The sequence below is a fragment of the Apium graveolens genome, chromosome 5, assembly GCF_009905375.1.
Source record: "Apium graveolens cultivar Ventura chromosome 5, ASM990537v1, whole genome shotgun sequence".
NCBI classification, from domain to species: Eukaryota; Viridiplantae; Streptophyta; class Magnoliopsida; order Apiales; family Apiaceae; genus Apium; species Apium graveolens.
Genome location: NC_133651.1, coordinates 312,533,038 through 312,552,689, shown reverse-complemented (window position 1 = coordinate 312,552,689; position 19,652 = coordinate 312,533,038). Strand labels below are relative to the sequence as shown.

The 19,652-nt window shown below is 32.4% G+C and overlaps 1 protein-coding gene across 1 annotated transcript; it reads left to right on the top strand.

The window, feature by feature from the left end:
* Nucleotides 1-5,427: 5,427 nt before the first annotated feature.
* LOC141661264 (AP2/ERF and B3 domain-containing transcription factor At1g51120-like) lies at nucleotides 5,428-6,351 on the top strand. Its single transcript, XM_074468248.1, has one exon. It carries the CDS (start codon nucleotides 5,428-5,430, stop codon nucleotides 6,349-6,351), a length of 924 nt encoding a protein of 307 aa, XP_074324349.1.
* The last annotated feature ends 13,301 nt before the right edge of the window (nucleotides 6,352-19,652 follow it).

Genomic DNA, 19,652 nt, shown 5'->3' with positions numbered 1-19,652 from the left:
AGATATCAAAGGATTCTGGAACAAAATAATATAAACATGCTAATATAAAACAAAAAAAAACTAACTTGCTAGTGTGACATGCTATATTTAATACATTATTTGTCTATATATTTGTCTATTGCAATTATTAGTTTCTATGTGTAGATCTGTATATAAGTAAAATTAACAAATAAATCATACATGTATATGATGTTGCCATAAAATGAAACATTTCAACAGGTATTACCAGAGTTCCGGTTCATGGGCAGCCTGAGAATATATATATGAGCAAATTTCAGACATCATAATGGAATATATGCTATTACGAGGAGATACTTTTCATAAACCAACCACTCTTTCAAATTACAATTGTTCTTGTCATCAGTTTTGGTTGATTTTAGTTATGTTGTTTGTAGTAATTTGCATCGGGTAGCGTGCACATGGGTTTTATCATATGTATATCTGGTAAAATCTTGCTTGGGCCACATTTTGGTGTTTAATACCAATTTATTATAAATACTTGTATCTGGAAGACTTAGTATTGTCCTATTATCTGACATTTTTCGGTAAATTAGTAGTTAATTTTGAATTAGTTAGTATTTTGTGCAAGCTTTAGCTTTTAAGCATGCTGGAACAGAAGCTATATTTCTATGATATTTTAACATATAAAGAAATTATCAGGTTCACAAGTTCTTGTCAGCATTGCTTTGGAAAAAGAGTTACCTTCAATGGCTTTTTCTTTAGTGGCCGAAGAGGTAAGGCTGGAGAGTTAGCTGCTCTTAATATGTACAGTCCACAATGGCACCATGTTTTCTTTCATTAAATACTTAAGATCATACATCATATCCTTCCCATCAAACCAAGATCAACCTCCCTTGCCCTACCCTATTAAAAAAATGAGAAAAGACATTTAATGAATAGGATCAATAAAATTCATAGTTGTTTACCACTTACCATTTGTATATTTAATTGTTAAATTGTGTATTCCACACATTTCAAAACATCAGTGACAATACATGCTAACAAAGGAGGGAACTCTTTGAACAATTTTACAGTATTCATCTAAACCTATATGTTTATTTCCTTTTGTTTTAGAACAAATTTTGAGCAATGCATAAGCTTCATTCCCAATTATAATAATTTACAATGCCAAAATGCACTTTTATATCCCTAATATCTTGCAACTTCAAGGGTTAGGATTAACATGTACGGTATACACATATGATCATTTTTGCAAGTCAAATACTTGTAACTTGTTCCCCAAAGATGAAACAAGAATTGATTCTAAGTAAATATGATGTGAATCATGGTTAATAACCAAAAACTATCCATAAATATATTACATTAACGTACATCATAGTAGCATACTCACCCATATTCGGATCTCATGCATACTCTACATTATCCTCGTGCCCAGTCAGTACCTACAAAAATACACAATATAAGAATCAACACATATACTGCCAGCATAACACAAAGTCGATGGATCTAGGGAGAAATTGTACCATTATTATTCTCCATATCCTTGTGAATTGCTTCCCGAGAATTCGAATCTAGGACTAGAAATGGGCGTGCTTTGCATACTGAAGTAGGCACTCTGGTTCCCTTGCCCTTAGATGCTTATAACTATAAAATAATGAATAAATATTTTAACTAATCGACGTTCTGGTCACACAACCAACAACACCAGTAAATCAAAATAATATTATAAACTATACAATTCCAAGGAAAAGAGTGCTACTTACCAACTGAAAAACAGTGTAAAGCCAGTTCTCTTCAAACCCAGTTGTATATACTAGTTATAGTACAAGGAAAATCACCATTTGTAAGGTGGACAGGATAAGATGAAAAGTAGAACTGAGAGGTAGAGTGGAGACCAAGATAAACATAGATAAAGATGGGGTGAGAGAGAGATAAGAAAATATATAGTAACATGTACACATAAATCAACTAATTGAACACTAAAATTAGGCAAAACTCAAACAAATTGAAGAAGCCATATCTAGGGTTTGACCTTCATATAATTTAAGAAAATCGAACAATTAAGGATTCGTGTAATTAAAAATCGGGTTTATGTAACTATAATCGGTAGATTGTAATTTAACAGAGAGAGATAAGTGAGAAAGTGAGGTCAAGATAGAGAGTGAGGTGAGAGCTGACGGAAAAAGTTCAAGAGAGGTAGCCAGGTGAGACGGAGTCTAGAAAGAGAGAAAGAGGGGAGAGATGAGAGAGAGATGAGAGGTGAGAGAGACGAGAGAGCTAAGGTCACGAGACAGAGAGTGGAGTGATAGATATTTTTGAAAAGGGGGGCAATAAGAATAAAGTGCTATTTTATTAAAATTAAACGGGGGAAAGTGTATCGCAATTGGGGGGAAAAAGACAAGTAAAATTTTATTTTTTTAGAAATGACCATAGACAAGGGTTAACAAAATAAACCGATGTCAAAGTTCAAAGCATAATTTGGCCTTTTTAATTTCTGAAAATAGATAACGGTTAATAAAATCAGCCGATGTCAAAGTTAAAATCATAAACTTGAGAGTTTTAATTTCTGAACATAGACAACGGCTATTAGGTAAAATCGATGTCAGCATTCATATTCAACATTGCTTATTTTTAAACTGATGTTAAACAGGCTTTTAACATTGGGTGCATTACATGCCGATGTCTAAATACCGATGTCATGTCTACTATTTCTAGTAATGTTGATCAACTTACATACTTTCCTTTCATTGCTAGATGCAACAAATCCCTCAGCTTGGTCCATACAAATCTCTTCTTCAAGTTCACCATGAAGCAAAGCGGTCTTTACATCCATCTGATGGATGAGAAGACCATGGACGGAAGCCAATGCTATAAGCATTCCCGATTGTTACCATCCTAGCAACCAGAGAGTATGTATCAAAGTAATCAATTCCTTCCCTCTGCTTAAAACCCTTAGCTACCAGTCTAGCTTTGTACTTATCTATTGAGCCGTCAGGGTTCAACTTCCTCTTAAAGACCCATTTACACCCAATAGTAGAACACCCAGGAGGGAGATCAACCAACTCCCATATTCAATTAGAAACATTAGAGTCAATTTCACTCTTCACAGCGCCCTTTCAATGCCTAGACTCCAAAGAATCCATATCTTGTAGGGAAGTTATAGGTTCGTCCTTAACATTGTAAGTGATAAAATCACCTCCAAAGTTCTTCACTACCTTTACACGCTTACTCCTCCTTGGTTCCTCTACTTCCTTAGGAATAGAGCTACTACTAGGTTCTGCCCCCATATTTATCATCTTTTCCACATGATCAGGAATAGAACTCGATGTGTGAGTAGGATCTTCCTTAGAAGTCGCTTCAGGTATTCCAGTCTTCATAGGGTAAACATCCTCAAAGAATGTAGCATCTAGAAATTCAACTATCGTGTTTGCCACTTTACCATCTATGTCAGATTTTAATACCAAAAATCTCACAGCTGTAGTGATTTCAAGATAGCCCAGAAAGATACAGTCAACAGTTTTCGGACCTAGTTTCTTTCTCTTGTGTTCAGGAACAAGTACCTTAGCAAGGCACCCCCACATACGAAGATAATTAAGACTAGTCATCCTCCTTTCCACAACTCCAAGGGTGTATTATCCATGTGTTTCGATCACAAGATATTATCCCTTAAAATTTTACAATTTTTGAAATAAGCTTGGGATTCAAATTTGGGATTAAAATTTGAAAGAAGTCATACGTGGTTTGTTGAATTCTTGAAATCAAAAGGTATTTAATTTGAATTTTAAAAAATCTTTTAAAATCTGATGATATTCAATATAGATTGGAAAAAATTATTTAAAATCTGAGTCTATTCAATTTAAAATTTTAAAAATCCATCAAATTACGATGGTATCAAAAGTTCATGGATTTGTTTTTATTTGAAAAAGTGGTAGATTTTGATGAATTTGCTAGTACATTTTTAATATTTTAAAATCTTTTTAAAGTGCATGAGATTTTGAAGAATTTCTAGAATAATTCCCAAAATCATCATGACTCGGCAAGATTTTTCTATCAATTCTGTCAAAATCCATGAACAATTAAAATCTACCCAATGTTTTTTTAAAATTCATGAATTGTTATGATTTTTTTAAAATCGAAAATGAATATACCCCATAAATGTGAGATTAGAGTAATAGAGTTGTTTTATGTGTGACTATATGGTGCTTTCTAAATAATCATAAGCTTTTTAGTTTGTACTAAGAGATTTTATCAGGAGAGCATTATTACATGATTGCTATGTTCCTCATATTTGGATTTAGACACTTACCTTAAGCAATAAGGATGAACAATATAACTATGAATTGATAACAAAATAGTATATAACATATTTTGAAATATTGGTGACTAGTTTAAAGAATCTGACATCAATGATTTAATCACAAAATATTCGAAATCTCATTTAAATTCTTTTCTTTTCTTTTTTTGAAAATAATTAAATTCTTTTCTTGGTTAGTGGCTTCTTTCCTGCTATTAGTGTTAACTATAAGCACCAGCCCCTATAAGAGATCTGTCTTAGAGCTCACCAACTTGAGAAGAATTTAACACCTATTTGTGTAAGTTTTATTGTCATTATTTCAATCATGATTTAGCTCTTACAAGATAGTTATATGCCATATTTATAGATTTTATTAAGTTTTAAATATATATGTGTGAACCAATTTGATTTAATTATTGATTGTGTACTGGGGGTTTTGTGTGTCATGAGTTCTTCGAGGTTATTTGATCATTTTACTTTAAATCCAATGTGTAATGTCTAGTCAAATTTATAGTAATTGTGTAATAGGAGACATTTTTTGTATTGATTAAAGCATATTTGTGCCTATCATGGGCGGTTTTTACATTTATTCTTCTCATTTAATTGTGAATTTTTAGACATCTGATGCATGTTTGATGTATGAGAACCCCCTGTATTAGTTTGGTTGTGAGAGATCCAGGAATTAAATTCCACTGATATATGGATCATATTTTGTGAATATACCTTTATAACTTTGTATTTTCGGAGGACATTTTCATATATTTTCAAAAAATTTAATTACAAAAATTATATATTTTTGTTTGAGGGTGACACATGTCCCACATAGCCCCTTACTAGATTCTCCCCCGAGTGTGACTGTGATGAGAGAGTTGGAAAATGTAGAATGCACAAAATGTAGTTCCAAAAGTAGTTTTTTAGTTGAGCTAATTAATAAATACATAAATGAGATCTGTTTTTATTCTTATGTTAAAAAATACATTATATTCTATATTTCATTTTAAATCATAAGTATGGATGTGTTTTCTTCAAATCTTTTTCCTTTCCGGTTTCTAGTTTGGACTTTAAATATGAGTTACTTGCTGCAGATCATTTTCTCTGCAGGTTTCCATAGTTTAGGAATGAAATGTATTAACTTGTTTCATTTACTAACTTTCCTGTGATTGCAGTAAACAATGAAGGATCTCATGAATGTCACAGCACATATGTTCGGCAAAGCTTCAGGTTCGAACAGTTTGAGTCATAATCAATCATGTACTAAGCGTGCAAGGCATGATAAAACTATCCGTAGTTCGAGTTCTAAGGGAGTCGTTGCTCTAATGAATGGGAACTGGGCAGCACATGTTTTTGTAAATCATAACTGGACTTGCATAGGGATTTTTAAGACAGAGGAGGAAGCAGAGATGGCATATGATAGTGTCGATGAAAGCTTGCGAAAGACAGAAACAATTGCACAAGAACCAAATATTCTGAAACAAGTCTGCACTGCTGGTAGCCTTTCTTGCAGGTCTGTCAAAATTTTCCAGGCACAGAGGCAACAAGATTGTACACGTACCTGTATATTTGAAAAGGTACTTACTGCTAGCGACGTAGGTATGCTCTACAGAATTGTGATTCCGAAAATGTATGCTAGTTGCTTCCCATGCGATTCCCATAAGCTAGCTTTCTATGACCAGTCGATGACACTCTGGAATTTTCGCTATGGTGTCTGGAAGGGAAGTAACAGTTATGTCTTATCTAGTGGCTGGAAAGATTTTGTGCGAGCAAAGGATCTGAGATCAGTGGACAAAGTTATTTTCTTCAAGTGTGAGCTTTTTGAGACGGGGTCAACTGTTCACACTTATTTTGCAATTGATGTGGAATATAATGCTAATAGAGTACAAGTTGAGGAAGCTAACAGGGGAAAATATGTCATTGGTGATGGCGAAAAATTGCATTCCAAGGAAGGGGTGCAGAACTTTGGCCTTGAACCGAATCACAGTGGAAATGCAGATACCAGGCTCGAGATGGATATCGAGGGTGACAGTGACTTGAACATAACTGATTCCAGGAAAGCACCGGAGAATAGTGTCATGCTCTTCGGTGTGAAAATTGCTTAAGGAGGTATTTGGGAATATTTAATCTAATCACTTAATCTCATCTACCTGTACTTGTCTAAGTTCTTGATTCTGCATGCAGGTATTGCAGTTTTGCAAGGCAACAAAATTTTGAGTATGCTTAATTTTTTTCATTTTCTTGTTGGTTTTAAATAAAAAGAACCTTCAAAACATAAGCTCAAACTAATGTGATTCATTTTTGAGTCTCAATCAAATCTTGCATTAATTTCTCTTATAATTTACTTGTCTCATGACTTCATTTTGATATTTTAATTTAAAATTACCTAACATCAACAAGGACCCAACAATATGACTCTATTAAAGGTATCATTTGTATCCAACAATATGACTCTATTAAAGGTATCATTTAAAATACATTTTCCTCCCCTATACTTATTGCCTTATCATATTTTATCCTCCATACTTATTTTCTTATGATATTTTGTTAAGTTGATATATGTACACTTATTAATCTTACTTAGTCACATTTGTTGTTGCTTAACCACTTTTGATCCATGTTTCCTATTAGTATACTTGATTTGTCACATACATATTTTATTTTTAGAACTGTTGGCAACAGGGCTGTTAAACTTATATGTGTGGGTAAATTACTCATGGAATTTTTATAGTCTTTGGTGTTCTCGATACTAAATCTTATATGTGAGTATACGAGCACCTCTCGGGGTATGAGGCATGATTAAGATCAAGATCTTTGTTTGTTTGTGAGAATATTTAAAATTTTGATTTTATCTTTCTTGTGGATAACTCGAGAAGACACTGTTTGTACTATTCTATTCTTTGCTCAGTAGTGTTTACTAGAGAGCAAAGGTTTTATAGGATGCACTTATTAGTACCCACCTTACTTGTTCTCAACTATTTGTTTGATTTGTCTGATTAGTTTATTTCTATGACTCTAAATATTTACCGTCATATTACTCCTCTTCATACCTAATTATTTATATCAAAGATACTCATTTATTTAACATTTTAATGATATTTTTGTACCGGACATTTAACTCACTCGTGTTTATTTCTTTTCACATGTAGTTAGTGGTACAGCTGGGGTCTGATGAGTAATGCCCAAATTTTAGCTTGTTTATCTACTTGAAAATAAAGTCAAGGATAAGTTCTATTCCATATTACTTTGAATCTTGTTAGAAAACTTTATTTTGAAGATTTTAAACTTCTGTTAGTTTAATAAATTAAGTTTAGCTTGTTTTTGCTTCCATTAATAAATAAGACTTTTCTTGTGTAGCCTCTACTTGTTTAAATGGGGTGGTACCGTATGAATAGTTATTACGTAATCTCTGTTTGGATTATTGACCGAATACCAATATGAAACATGTTTGAATACTGTTCACTTCTATGGTAATAATCGGATGATTAAAAGTTAAACTGTCAAGCTTATTTAGAAGATCTAAAGAAGAAGACCATCAATGTTCAATCTTTATGTATCGATTAGAATTGTAGCAAAAGTTGTTGCTCTAGTTGGAGTAACTCGATACCTAATTTTTCTAATAAGGCGAAGTTGAGAACTTGGTAAATTTTTAATACATGCCCGCTTTCAGAGGGGATATTATATCAATTTTTTTAGGAGAAAAAAGGTTTATTCTTTATCCTTCTTGTGGATAACTGGAGAAGACACTGTTTGCACTATTCTATTCTTTGCTCAGTAGTGTTTACTAGGGAGCAAAGGTTTTATATGATGCACTTATTAGTACCCACCTTAGTTGTTCTCAACGATTTGTTTGATTTGTCTGATTAGTTTATTTCTTTGACTCTAAATATTTACTGTCATATTACTCCTCTTCATACCTAATCATTTATATCAAAGATACTCATTTATTTTATATTTTAATGATATTTTCCTACTGAACATTTGACTCACTCGTATTTATTTCTTTCCACAGGTAGTCAGTGGTACAGCTGGGGTGTGATGAGTGCTGCCCAAATTTTAGCTTGTTTATCTACTTGAAAATAAAGTCAAGGATATGTTCTATTCCATATTATTTTTAATCTTGTTAGAGAACTTTATTTTGAAGATTTTAAACTTCTGTTAGTTTGATAAATTATGTTAATCTTGTATTTGCTTCCATTAATAAATAAGACTTATCTTGTGTAGCCTCTACTTGTTTAAGTGGGGTGTTACAGTATGAATTGTTATTACGTAATCTCTGTTTGGATTGTTCTCAGAATACGAATATGAAACATGTTCGAATACTGTTCACTTCTATGGTAATAACCGGATGATCAAAAGTTAAACTGTCAAGCTTAGTTTGAAGATCTAAAGAAGAAGACCATCATTGGTCAATCTTTATGTATCGGTTAGAATTATAGCAAAAGTTGTTGCTCTAGTTGGTGTAACTCGATACCTAATTTTGCTAATAAGGCAAAGTTGAGAACTTGGTAAATTTTTAATACATGCCCGCCTTTAGTTGGGATATTATATCAATTTCTTTTTAGGAGAAGAAAGTTTTTCATGTGATAAGGCTTTTTTGTTGCACAATTAGTTAACAATTTATAAGTTTGAAGATGACTCAAAATAAACATTACTTCTAGCATTGTCATTAAGTCATATTATGAGAAACGCATTTCTGAGTTACATATAGATGAATACTTGGAAAGGTTTGATTTTGAATCATACTAAAGATGCGAACCTTGTCTCATTTTTAAAATGACTAAATCTTTTTTTACCCGATAAAGTGAAAGGGCCACTGAACGACTAAGACTTATACATTCTGATTTATGTGGTAGAATGCATATGATGGTAAGGGCTAGCTTATACTACTTCACAACGTTTACTGATGACTTCATTAGATATGGATATGTATGTCTTATGCAGAATAAATCCGACTCTTTTGATGTGTTTAAAGAATATAAGGCCAAAGTAGAAAAGCAAACATGGGAAATTATAAAAGTTTTACGATCGGATTGTGGAGAAGAATACTTAAGCCTCAAAATCAAGAAATTCTTGAAGGAGTGGGATATTGTATCATGACTTACTACTTTTGGAACACCTCAATGGAATAAAGATTTTGAGAGGAGAAACCATACCTTGTTGGACATAGTACGATCGATGATGAGTCAAGCGGATCTTCCAATCAGTTTCCAGGGTATGCTTAAAACTGATTGCATATACACTTAATCGAGTTCCGACTAAAGTGGATCAAAAGATAAGTTTGGACCAAAATTAGAAAAATGCTATTCTGTGGGATACCCAAGTGAGACTAAAGGGAATATTTTTTATAATCATTGCGAGAGCAAAGTGTTTGTTGCTCAGATCGTTGTATTTCTTGAGTGAGAACTACTTTTTAAGAAAACCAGTGGGAGGACAATAGATCTCGATGAAGATCTGGAATCACATGATAACATTGAACCAGAGTTGAAATAAGATCAGGATGTACATCAAAATATTAAAACTAATCTTGTTCAGGAAACACGGATTGTTCGTAGATATAGTAGGATTCAACATGAGACCGAGAGAAATTATGGATTTCTCTTGACTATGAATAGAATTATTATTAAATTATTAAAATATTTACATACATTATTATAAAATCATGTATTATTTTTTAAAAAATTATACATTTATTTATTATATATATATATATATTCATTACAAATATTAAAATTTAATTAAAAATATTAATTGTCGTATATTAATTAGGGTATGACATATATGGTAAAATTCTACAAGAGATTAGTGACAAAAATATGCACGAGTGATATAGAATTGTAACAGATTGGTAATAGAACAAATACAACTAATCTACAATCATAACAGATTAGCAAGGAAACAAAGATAATGTATCCATAGTTATTAATCGATTACTATAACTGAAGAAAACACAAAGATGATTTAATGTCTACTGATAAATATAAGATAGACAGACAATCCATAATAAATCAGAACTACAAAATTTAATCAGTGGATCACACATGTAGCATGCTTGTGGCGCCCTCCAAACCCGGGTCAAAAGTTTGGGGTCCACACACACATACACATACCTTATTTATAACCTGCTTATAACAATAATAAAGATAACAATAATATGCAGTGACCCTATTTACCAACTACCACGGATTGCAACAGGCTAAAGTATGCACACAAGCCACACATCTACTTATATTACATACCGTTCAAATCCCAATTATTCAAACTCAAACTGAGTATTAAACTTTATTACAAACTTTTACAGACTTAAATTATTCCAAAAGAAGCCTACTAGCTCAGCTTTCTCAACCTGAACCCCTAACTCTCGCGTTGGACTGGGGATCCTCGTTACCAACTGGTTCCTTTTTAGCTGGAAAGAATATAAACAATATCGCACAAATGAGCTAACTAGCTCAGCAAGTCACAATGACAAAACTGAGAATAATGATCATCAATAGAACATGATTATGATATCAAGTGAACAATGGATTATGATTTAGAATTGGATATTATACTTTTAATTTAAAAACCAAGGTTAGGCTGCTGATCAGTCATGCACTAACCTCGAGCAAGGCACACAGCATTGCTCTAACTACTGGATCCAAGGCACACATTGGCCTAACTTGACCATTATATGGTCTGACCACGAATCTGGTCCACAATTTTATAAAAACAATCCAATTCTAATATAGTAACTGAATAAGCAATAATAAACAATAACCAGAATCATTAACAACAATGAGTGTTTAACAATGAAAGGGTTTCAATCCTTGTAAGGATCAATAAGGTAATTTCAAAGCTTGGATGCTGGGTAATGAAAGAATTGGATAACAAAGGAATCAATGTTTCAGGGTTTCAAGGATTTGGTCTTTCAAAGCATAAGATATCATGGATTGAGTATATAAGTAATTAAGTTCAACATTTGGTATTTAGTTTGTATGTATTTGTGGAGTAGTATCGTAGATTCGTGGTTCGTGTTTGGGTATACAACAATCAATGGTCTAGAAAGAATCAGGTTACGGCTCAAGATCAATAACTGGAATTAGGGTTTAGGTTTCTGTGCTTCAAAGCACTTGCAATATCACAGGATTATCAACTACCACAATATCTCGAAAAAGTTCAGAACACTTGCCTGGTACTAGCTTACTATTCTGCTCTCGCTTCCAATCACAATTGTCTTATTCCTCAACTACTTGTTTTCCTTTCCTACGCCTTGCCTCTTCTTCTCACATATCATAAACATCAATCAATAATCGACTCATAGAGTTCTATTCAACATATACTTCTATCTACCCTTCGTTTTACCCAAATCCGATTAACGGATTGAAAGTTATGTAATAATCAAGTAAACAGCGAATATATAGACTGATAGTTAATCAACAAGTCACATATAGCACATAATAAATCACGTACTCAATGATATATTATTTATACAGAAGTCTCGGGTCATAAATAGGCTTTCGGGAATTTAAAATGACTTTTAAAATATTTTTCGGAATTAAAACGGGTCGTTGGATCAATTTCGGGTTAATAAACAGGGTTCGATTGGCCAATTCTGGCTCCGAAACAATTTTATACTAATTATCGAGCCTTGGAAATAATTTAGAATAATATTTTAAAGCTCGAAATTATTTTTCGGAATTTTTAAATCATTTTTAAGTAATTATATCTAATTAAATAATTAATTAAAATCAATTAATAATTAATTAAATCAATTAATCAATTAATTTCCAAATTAATTGACCAATTAATCGATTAAAAATTAACTGAAATTAATTAACTAATTAATTCAGATTTATTTCTGAATTAAAAATAATTTTCGGAATTAAAATACTAATTTTTAGAATTTTCATAAATTAAAAACGAATTTTTATAATAAAAATAAAAAGGAAATATGATTTTTAAACATTTTTAAAACAGGAATCCAATTTTTGCAAAGTCTGGAAACCTGGGGGACCAAACTTCATCGTTTTCAAAAGTACAGGGACCAAACTGCAATTTTGCAGTTCCAGTCGCCGGAAAAGTCGGGGGTGGCCGGAGAATTCACCTCCGGCATCCTCCCACCACCATTACCTCCAGAATTAAACTACACAACACCAGGAACCTATATCTGCAATCAAAATTCATCAATAACCCCAGACTTGGCCGGAATTTGATCAAGAAACTCGCCGATTTCCGGCGGGTTCGACGTAAACTTCAAAACACAACTCCCTTTTCTACAGACCTCGTTGATTCATGAAACTTGTACGACTAGATTGCAAATTTCACAGAGAATACAATACACTATACCACAACATCAATCTATTTTAGAATAAGAAACCCCCAAATTTCAATTAAGAACATTCATACGGGTTATAAACCCTAATTTTAAAATTCGAAAATCAAACTCAAATTTGAACATGTTACTGAACTCCAAATCAGACGTATAATATATCAAAATCATCAGGAAAACAAGCTCTACAACATGCAGTCATCAAATCATACAAACAATCATCCGAACAAAAATTCATATTTTTAATAAATTTAATTCGAAAATAAATAAATTTCCAGAAAATAAACCTTTGATTCTGCAGTGAACCAAAGCTCAGAATCTGATAGAACACTTCAAATCCTTCATTTTGGTTACTCAAGCTTTGAAAACAGAGATCGGTAACGCCTTCGTTTTGCTGTTTGATTCTTAGAACAGTTTTTGTAATTAGGGTTTTTCTCTGAAAATTATAGAATTAACTATCTGCAAATGATTTTGATACGAAATAAAATACGGAAAAAGGCTATTTATAATTACGGAAAATTAGTATCCCGTTGGATCATTCCGGATATAAAACGGTACGTTTATTTATAAAACTGATCCAAACGGTATCGCTTTTCGAGATAATTATCCAAATCAGTACAATTTGTACTGCGGTCTTGGTCTCAACGCCTGGTTACACGTACTACGAAGTGATAATTGGGATAGTTTAATAAAAAGCTCCCGTTTATCGAAAATATGGGTTTTATTGATTTACCGAAATGAATATTGTATCGAAAATGTTGCGCCGGGACCCGCGTAGAACAAACCGTACGCCGGATCGAAAAAGTCGAAATATGGAATATGCTCGGAATACTACAATTAGGTTAGGAAGGAGTTCTCGGAAGAGTTTCGGGTTCCAAAAACGTAATAACGGATGACGTCGATTGGTTCCCGTTTTTATAAAATAGATTTTAAATACTCGGAAAAAAGATTTTATAAATTTCATATGATCCTTATAAATCTATAAATCAACATAAAATTAATTAGGAATATATGACAATTATCTATGTTTTATTTTGAACATTTAAAAATTAAAATACTCAATTAATATTATTTTTTTGAATATCCAAGTACAGATAACATTTAACAATTAACTCACAGAATAGATACTGAACACACATAATAATTATTTAATAGTAAAATAATTACACGATATATCCCGGATATTACAATGTTGAATACCTAGTGAACAAAAAGGTATTAGTTCAATTTTAACTTTTAAACTTTCAGGGGTGTATTTGCAGAATTGTATTAAAAAAACAATCATCAAACAAGAAGCAGCTAGAGCTCCTAAATTATATTAAGAGCGGTTAACTCTCCAGCCTTACCTCTTCGGCCACTAAAGAAAAAGCCAGCTAACTTTCTAGGGTATTATACCATGGTCCCTCTTGTTATTAGGCTGGAGAATCATGCACAATCTGACTCAAATCTTAAGTTGGAGTATCTTACAAAACTGGTTTCTACTGAAGAATCAAATATAGCGAAAGCGATTAACCATGCCACTAATGAGATTGCTGGAAATGAAAAAGGGATATCTCATACACCACTGACCCTTGTTGTAAAGAAAAATGGTGCTCCTGATTTAACTATGATTGATTTACCTGGTATGATCATTCCCATAGTTAGTTCTCCAATCATTGTTTGGTAGATATCAAAGGATTCAGGAACAAAATAATATAAACATGCTAATATAAAACAAAAAAAACTAACTTGCTAGTGTGACATGCTATATTTAATACATTATTTGTCTATATATTTGTCTATTGCAACTATTAGTTTCTATGTGTAGATCTGTATATAAGTAAAATTAACAAATAAATCATACATGTATATGATGTTGCCATAAAATGAAACATTTCAACAGGTATTACCAGAGTTCCGGTTCATGGGCAGCCTGAGAATATATATATGAGCAAATTTCAGACATCATAATGGAATATATGCTATTACGAGGAGATACTTTTCATAAACCAACCACTCTTTCAAATTACAATTGTTCTTGTCATCAGTTTTGGTTGATTTTAGTTATGTTGTTTGTAGTAATTTGCATCGGGTAGCGTGCACATGGGTTTTATCATATGTATATCTGGTAAAATCTTGCTTGGGCCACATTTTGGTGTTTAATACCAATTTATTATAAATACTTGTATCTGGAAGACTTAGTATTGTCCTATTATCTGACATTTTTCGGTAAATTAGTAGTTAATTTTGAATTAGTTAGTATTTTGTGCAAGCTTTAGCTTTTAAGCATGCTGGAACAGAAGCTATATTTCTATGATATTTTAACATATAAAGAAATTATCAGGTTCACAAGTTCTTGTCATCATTGCTTTGGAAAAAGAGTTACCTTCAATGGCTTTTTCTTTAGTGGCCGAAGAGGTAAGGCTGGAGAGTTAGCTGCTCTTAATATGTACAGTCCACAATGGCACCATGTTTTCTTTCATTAAATACTTAAGATCATACATCATATCCTTCCCATCAAACCAAGATCAACCTCCCTTGCCCTACCCTATTAAAAAAATGAGAAAAGACATTTAATGAATAGGATCAATAAAATTCATAGTTGTTTACCACTTACCATTTGTATATTTAATTGTTAAATTGTGTATTCCACACATTTCAAAACATCAGTGACAATACATGCTAACAAAGGAGGGAACTCTTTGAACAATTTCACAGTATTCATCTAAACCTATATGTTTATTTCCTTTTGTTTTAGAACAAATTTTGAGCAATGCATAAGCTTCATTCCCAATTATAATAATTTACAATGCCAAAATGCACTCTTATATCCCTAATATCTTACAACTTCAAGGGTTAGGATTAACATGTACGGTATACACATATGATCATTTTTGCAGGTCAAATACTTGTAACTTGTTCCCCGAAGATGAAACAAGAATTGATTCTAAGTAAATATGATGTGAATCATGGTTAATAACCAAAAACTATCCATAAATATATTACATTAACGTACATCACAGTAGCATACTCACCCATATTCGGATCTCATGCATACTCTACATTATCCTCGTGCCCAGTCAGTACCTACAAAAATACACAATATAAGAATCAACACATATACTGCCAGCATAACACAAAGTCGATGGATCTAGGGAGAAATTGTACCATTATTATTCTCCATATCCTTGTGAATTGCTTCCCGAGAATTCGAATCTAGGACTAGAAATGGGCGTGCTTTGCATACTGAAGTAGGCACTCTGGTTCCCTTGCCCTTAGATGCTTATAACTATAAAATAATGAATAAATATTTTAACTAATCGACGTTCTGGTCAAACAACACCAGTAAATCAAAATAATATTATAAACTATACAATTCCAAGGAAAAGAGTGCTACTTACCAACTGAAAAACAGTGTAAAGCCAGTTCTCTTCAAACCCAGTTGTATATACTAGTTATAGTACAAGGAAAATCACCATTTGTAAGGTGGACAGGATAAGATGAAAAGTAGAACTGAGAGGCAGAGTGGAGACCAAGATAAACATAGATAAAGATGGGGTGAGAGAGAGATAAGAAAATATATAGTAACATGTACACATAAATCAACTAATTGAACACTAAAATTAGGCAAAACTCAAACAAATTGAAGAAGCCATATCTAGGGTTTGACCTTCATATAATTTAAGAGAATCGAACAATTAAGGATTCGTGTAATTAAAAATCGGGTTTATGTAACTGTAATCGGTAGATTGTAATTTAACAGAGAGAGATAAGTGAGAAAGTGAGGTCGAGATAGAGAGTGAGGTGAGAGCTGACGGAAAAAGTTCAAGAGAGGTAGCCAGGTGAGACGGAGTCTAGTAAGAGAGAAAGAGGGGAGAGATGAGAGAGAGATGAGAGGTGAGAGAGACGAGAGAGCTAAGGTCACGAGAGAGAGAGTGGAGTGATAGATATTTTTGAAAAGGGGGGCAATAAGAATAAAGTGCTATTTTATTAAAATTAAACGGGGGAAAGTGTATCGCAATTGGGGGGAAAAAGACAAGTAAAATTTTATTTTTTTAGAAATGACCATAGACAAGGATTAACAAAATAAACCGATGTCAAAGTTCAAAGCATAATTTGGCCTTTTTAATTTCTGAAAATAGATAACGGTTAATTAAATTAGCCGATGTCAAAGTTAAAATCATAAACTTGAGAGTTTTAATTTCTGAACATAGACAACGGCTATTAGGTAAAACCGATGTCAGCATTCATATTCAACATCGCTTATTTTTAAACTGATGTTAAACAGGCTTTTAACATTGGGTGCATTACATGCCGATGTCTAAATACCGATGTCATGTCTACTATTTCTAGTAATGTTGATCAACTTACATACTTTCCTTTCATTGCTAGATGCAACAAATCCCTCAGCTTGGTCCATACAAATCTCTTCTTCAAGTTCACCATGAAGCAAAGCGGTCTTTACATCCATCTGATGGATGAGAAGACCATGGACGGAAGCCAATGCTATAAGCATTCCCGATTGTTACCATCCTAGCAACCAGAGAGTATGTATCAAAGTAATCAATTCCTTCCCTCTGCTTAAAACCCTTAGCTACCAGTCTAGCTTTGTACTTATCTATTGAGCCGTCAGGGTTCAACTTCCTCTTAAAGACCCATTTACACCCAATAGTAGAACACCCAGGAGGGAGATCAACCAACTCCCATATTCAATTAGAAACATTAGAGTCAATTTCACTCTTCACAGCGCCCTTTCAATGCCTAGACTCCAAAGAATCCATATCTTGTAGGGAAGTTATAGGTTCGTCCTTGACATTGTAAGTGATAAAATCACCTCCAAAGTTCTTAACTACCTTTACACGCTTACTTCTCCTTGGTTCCTCTACTTCCTTAGGAATAGAGCTACTACTAGGTTCTGCCCCCATATTTATCATCTTTTTCACATGATCAGGAATAGAACTCGTTGTGTGAGTAGGATCTTCCTTAGAAGTCGCTTCAGGTATTCCAGTCTTCATAGGGTAAACATCCTCAAAGAATGTAGCATCTAGAAATTCAACTATCGTGTTTGCCACTTTACCATCTATGTCAGATTTTAATACCAAAAATCTCACAGCTGTAGTGATTTCAAGATAGCCCAGAAAGATACAGTCAACAGTTTTCGGACCTAGTTTCTTTCTCTTGTGTTCAGGAACAAGTACCTTAGCAAGGCACCCCCACACACGAAGATAATTAAGACTAGTCATCCTCCTTTCCACAACTCCAAGGGTGTATTATCCATGTGTTTCGATCACAAGATATTATCCCTTAAAATTTTACAATTTTTGAAATAAGCTTGGGATTCAAATTTGGGATTAAAATTTGAAAGAAGTCATACGTGGTTTGTTGAATTCTTGAAATCAAAAGGTATTTAATTTGAATTTTAAAAAATCTTTTAAAATCTGATGATATTCAATATAGATTGGAAAAAATTATTTAAAATCTGAGTCTATTCAATTTAAAATTTTAAAAATCCATCAAATTACGATGGTATCAAAAGTTCATGGATTTGTTTTTATTTGAAAAAGTGGTAGATTTTGATGAATTTGCTAGTACATTTTTAATATTTTAAAATCTTTTTAAAGTGCATGAGATTTTGAAGAATTTCTAGAATAATTCCCAAAATCATCATGACTCGGCAAGATTTTTCTATCAATTCTGTCAAAATCCACGAACAATTAAAATCTACCCAATGTTTTTTTAAAATTCACGAATTGTTATGATTTTTTTAAAATCGAAAATGAATATACCCCATAAATGTGAGATTAGAGTAATAGAGTTGTTTTATGTGTGACTATATAGTGCTTTCTAAATAATCATAAGCTTTTTAGTTTGTACTAAGAGATTTTATCAGGAGAGCATTATTACATGATTGCTATGTTCCTCATATTTGGATTTAGACACTTACCTTAAGCAATAAGGATGAACAATATAACTATGAATTGATAACAAAATAGTATATAACATATTTTGAAATATTGGTGACTAGTTTAAAGAATCTGACATCAATGATTTAATCACAAAATATTCGAAATCTCATTTAAATTCTTTTCTTTTCTTTTTTTGAAAATAATTAAATTCTTTTCTTGGTTAGTGGCTTCTTTCCTGCTATTAGCTGTTAACTATAAGCACCAGCCCCTCTAAGAGATCTGTCTTAGAGCTCACCAACTTGAGAAGAATTTAACACCTATTTGTGTAAGTTTTATTGTCATTATTTCAATCATGATTTAGCTCTTACAAGATAGTTATATGCCATATTTATAGATTTTATTAAGTTTTAAATATATATGTGTGAACCAATTTGATTTAATTATTGATTGTGTACTGGGGGTTTTGTGTGTCATGAGTTCTTCGAGGTTATTTGATCATTTTACTTTAAATCCAATGTGTAATCTCTAGTCAAATTTATAGTAATTGTGTAATAGGAGACATTTTTTGTATTGATTAAAGCATATTTGTGCCTATCATGGGCGGTTTTTACATTTATTCTTCTCATTTAATTGTGAATTTTTAGACATCTGATGCATGTTTGATGTATGAGAACCCCCTGTATTAGTTTGGCTGTGAGAGATCCAGGAATTAAATTCCACTGATATATGGATCATATTTTGTGAATATACCTTTATAACTTTGTATTTTCGGAGGACATTTTCATATATTTTCAAAAAAAATAATAATTACAAAATTTAATTACAAAAAATAAAAATTTGTTTGAGGGTGACACATGTCCCACATAGCCCCTTACTAGATCCTCCCCCCAGTGTGACTGTGATGAGAGAGTTGGAAAATGTAGAATGCACAAAATATAGTTCCAAAAGTAGTTTTTTAGTTGAGCTAATTAATAAATACATAAATGAGATCTCTTTTTATTCTTATGTTAAAAAATACATTATATTCTATATTTCATTTTAAATCATAAGTATGGATGTGTTTTCTTCAAATCTTTTTCCTTTCCGGTTTCTAGTTTGGACTTTAAATATGAGTTACTTGCTGCAGATCATTTTCTCTGCAGGTTTCCATAGTTTAGGAATGAAATGTATTAACTTGTTTCATTTACTAACTTTCCTGTGATTGCAGTAAACA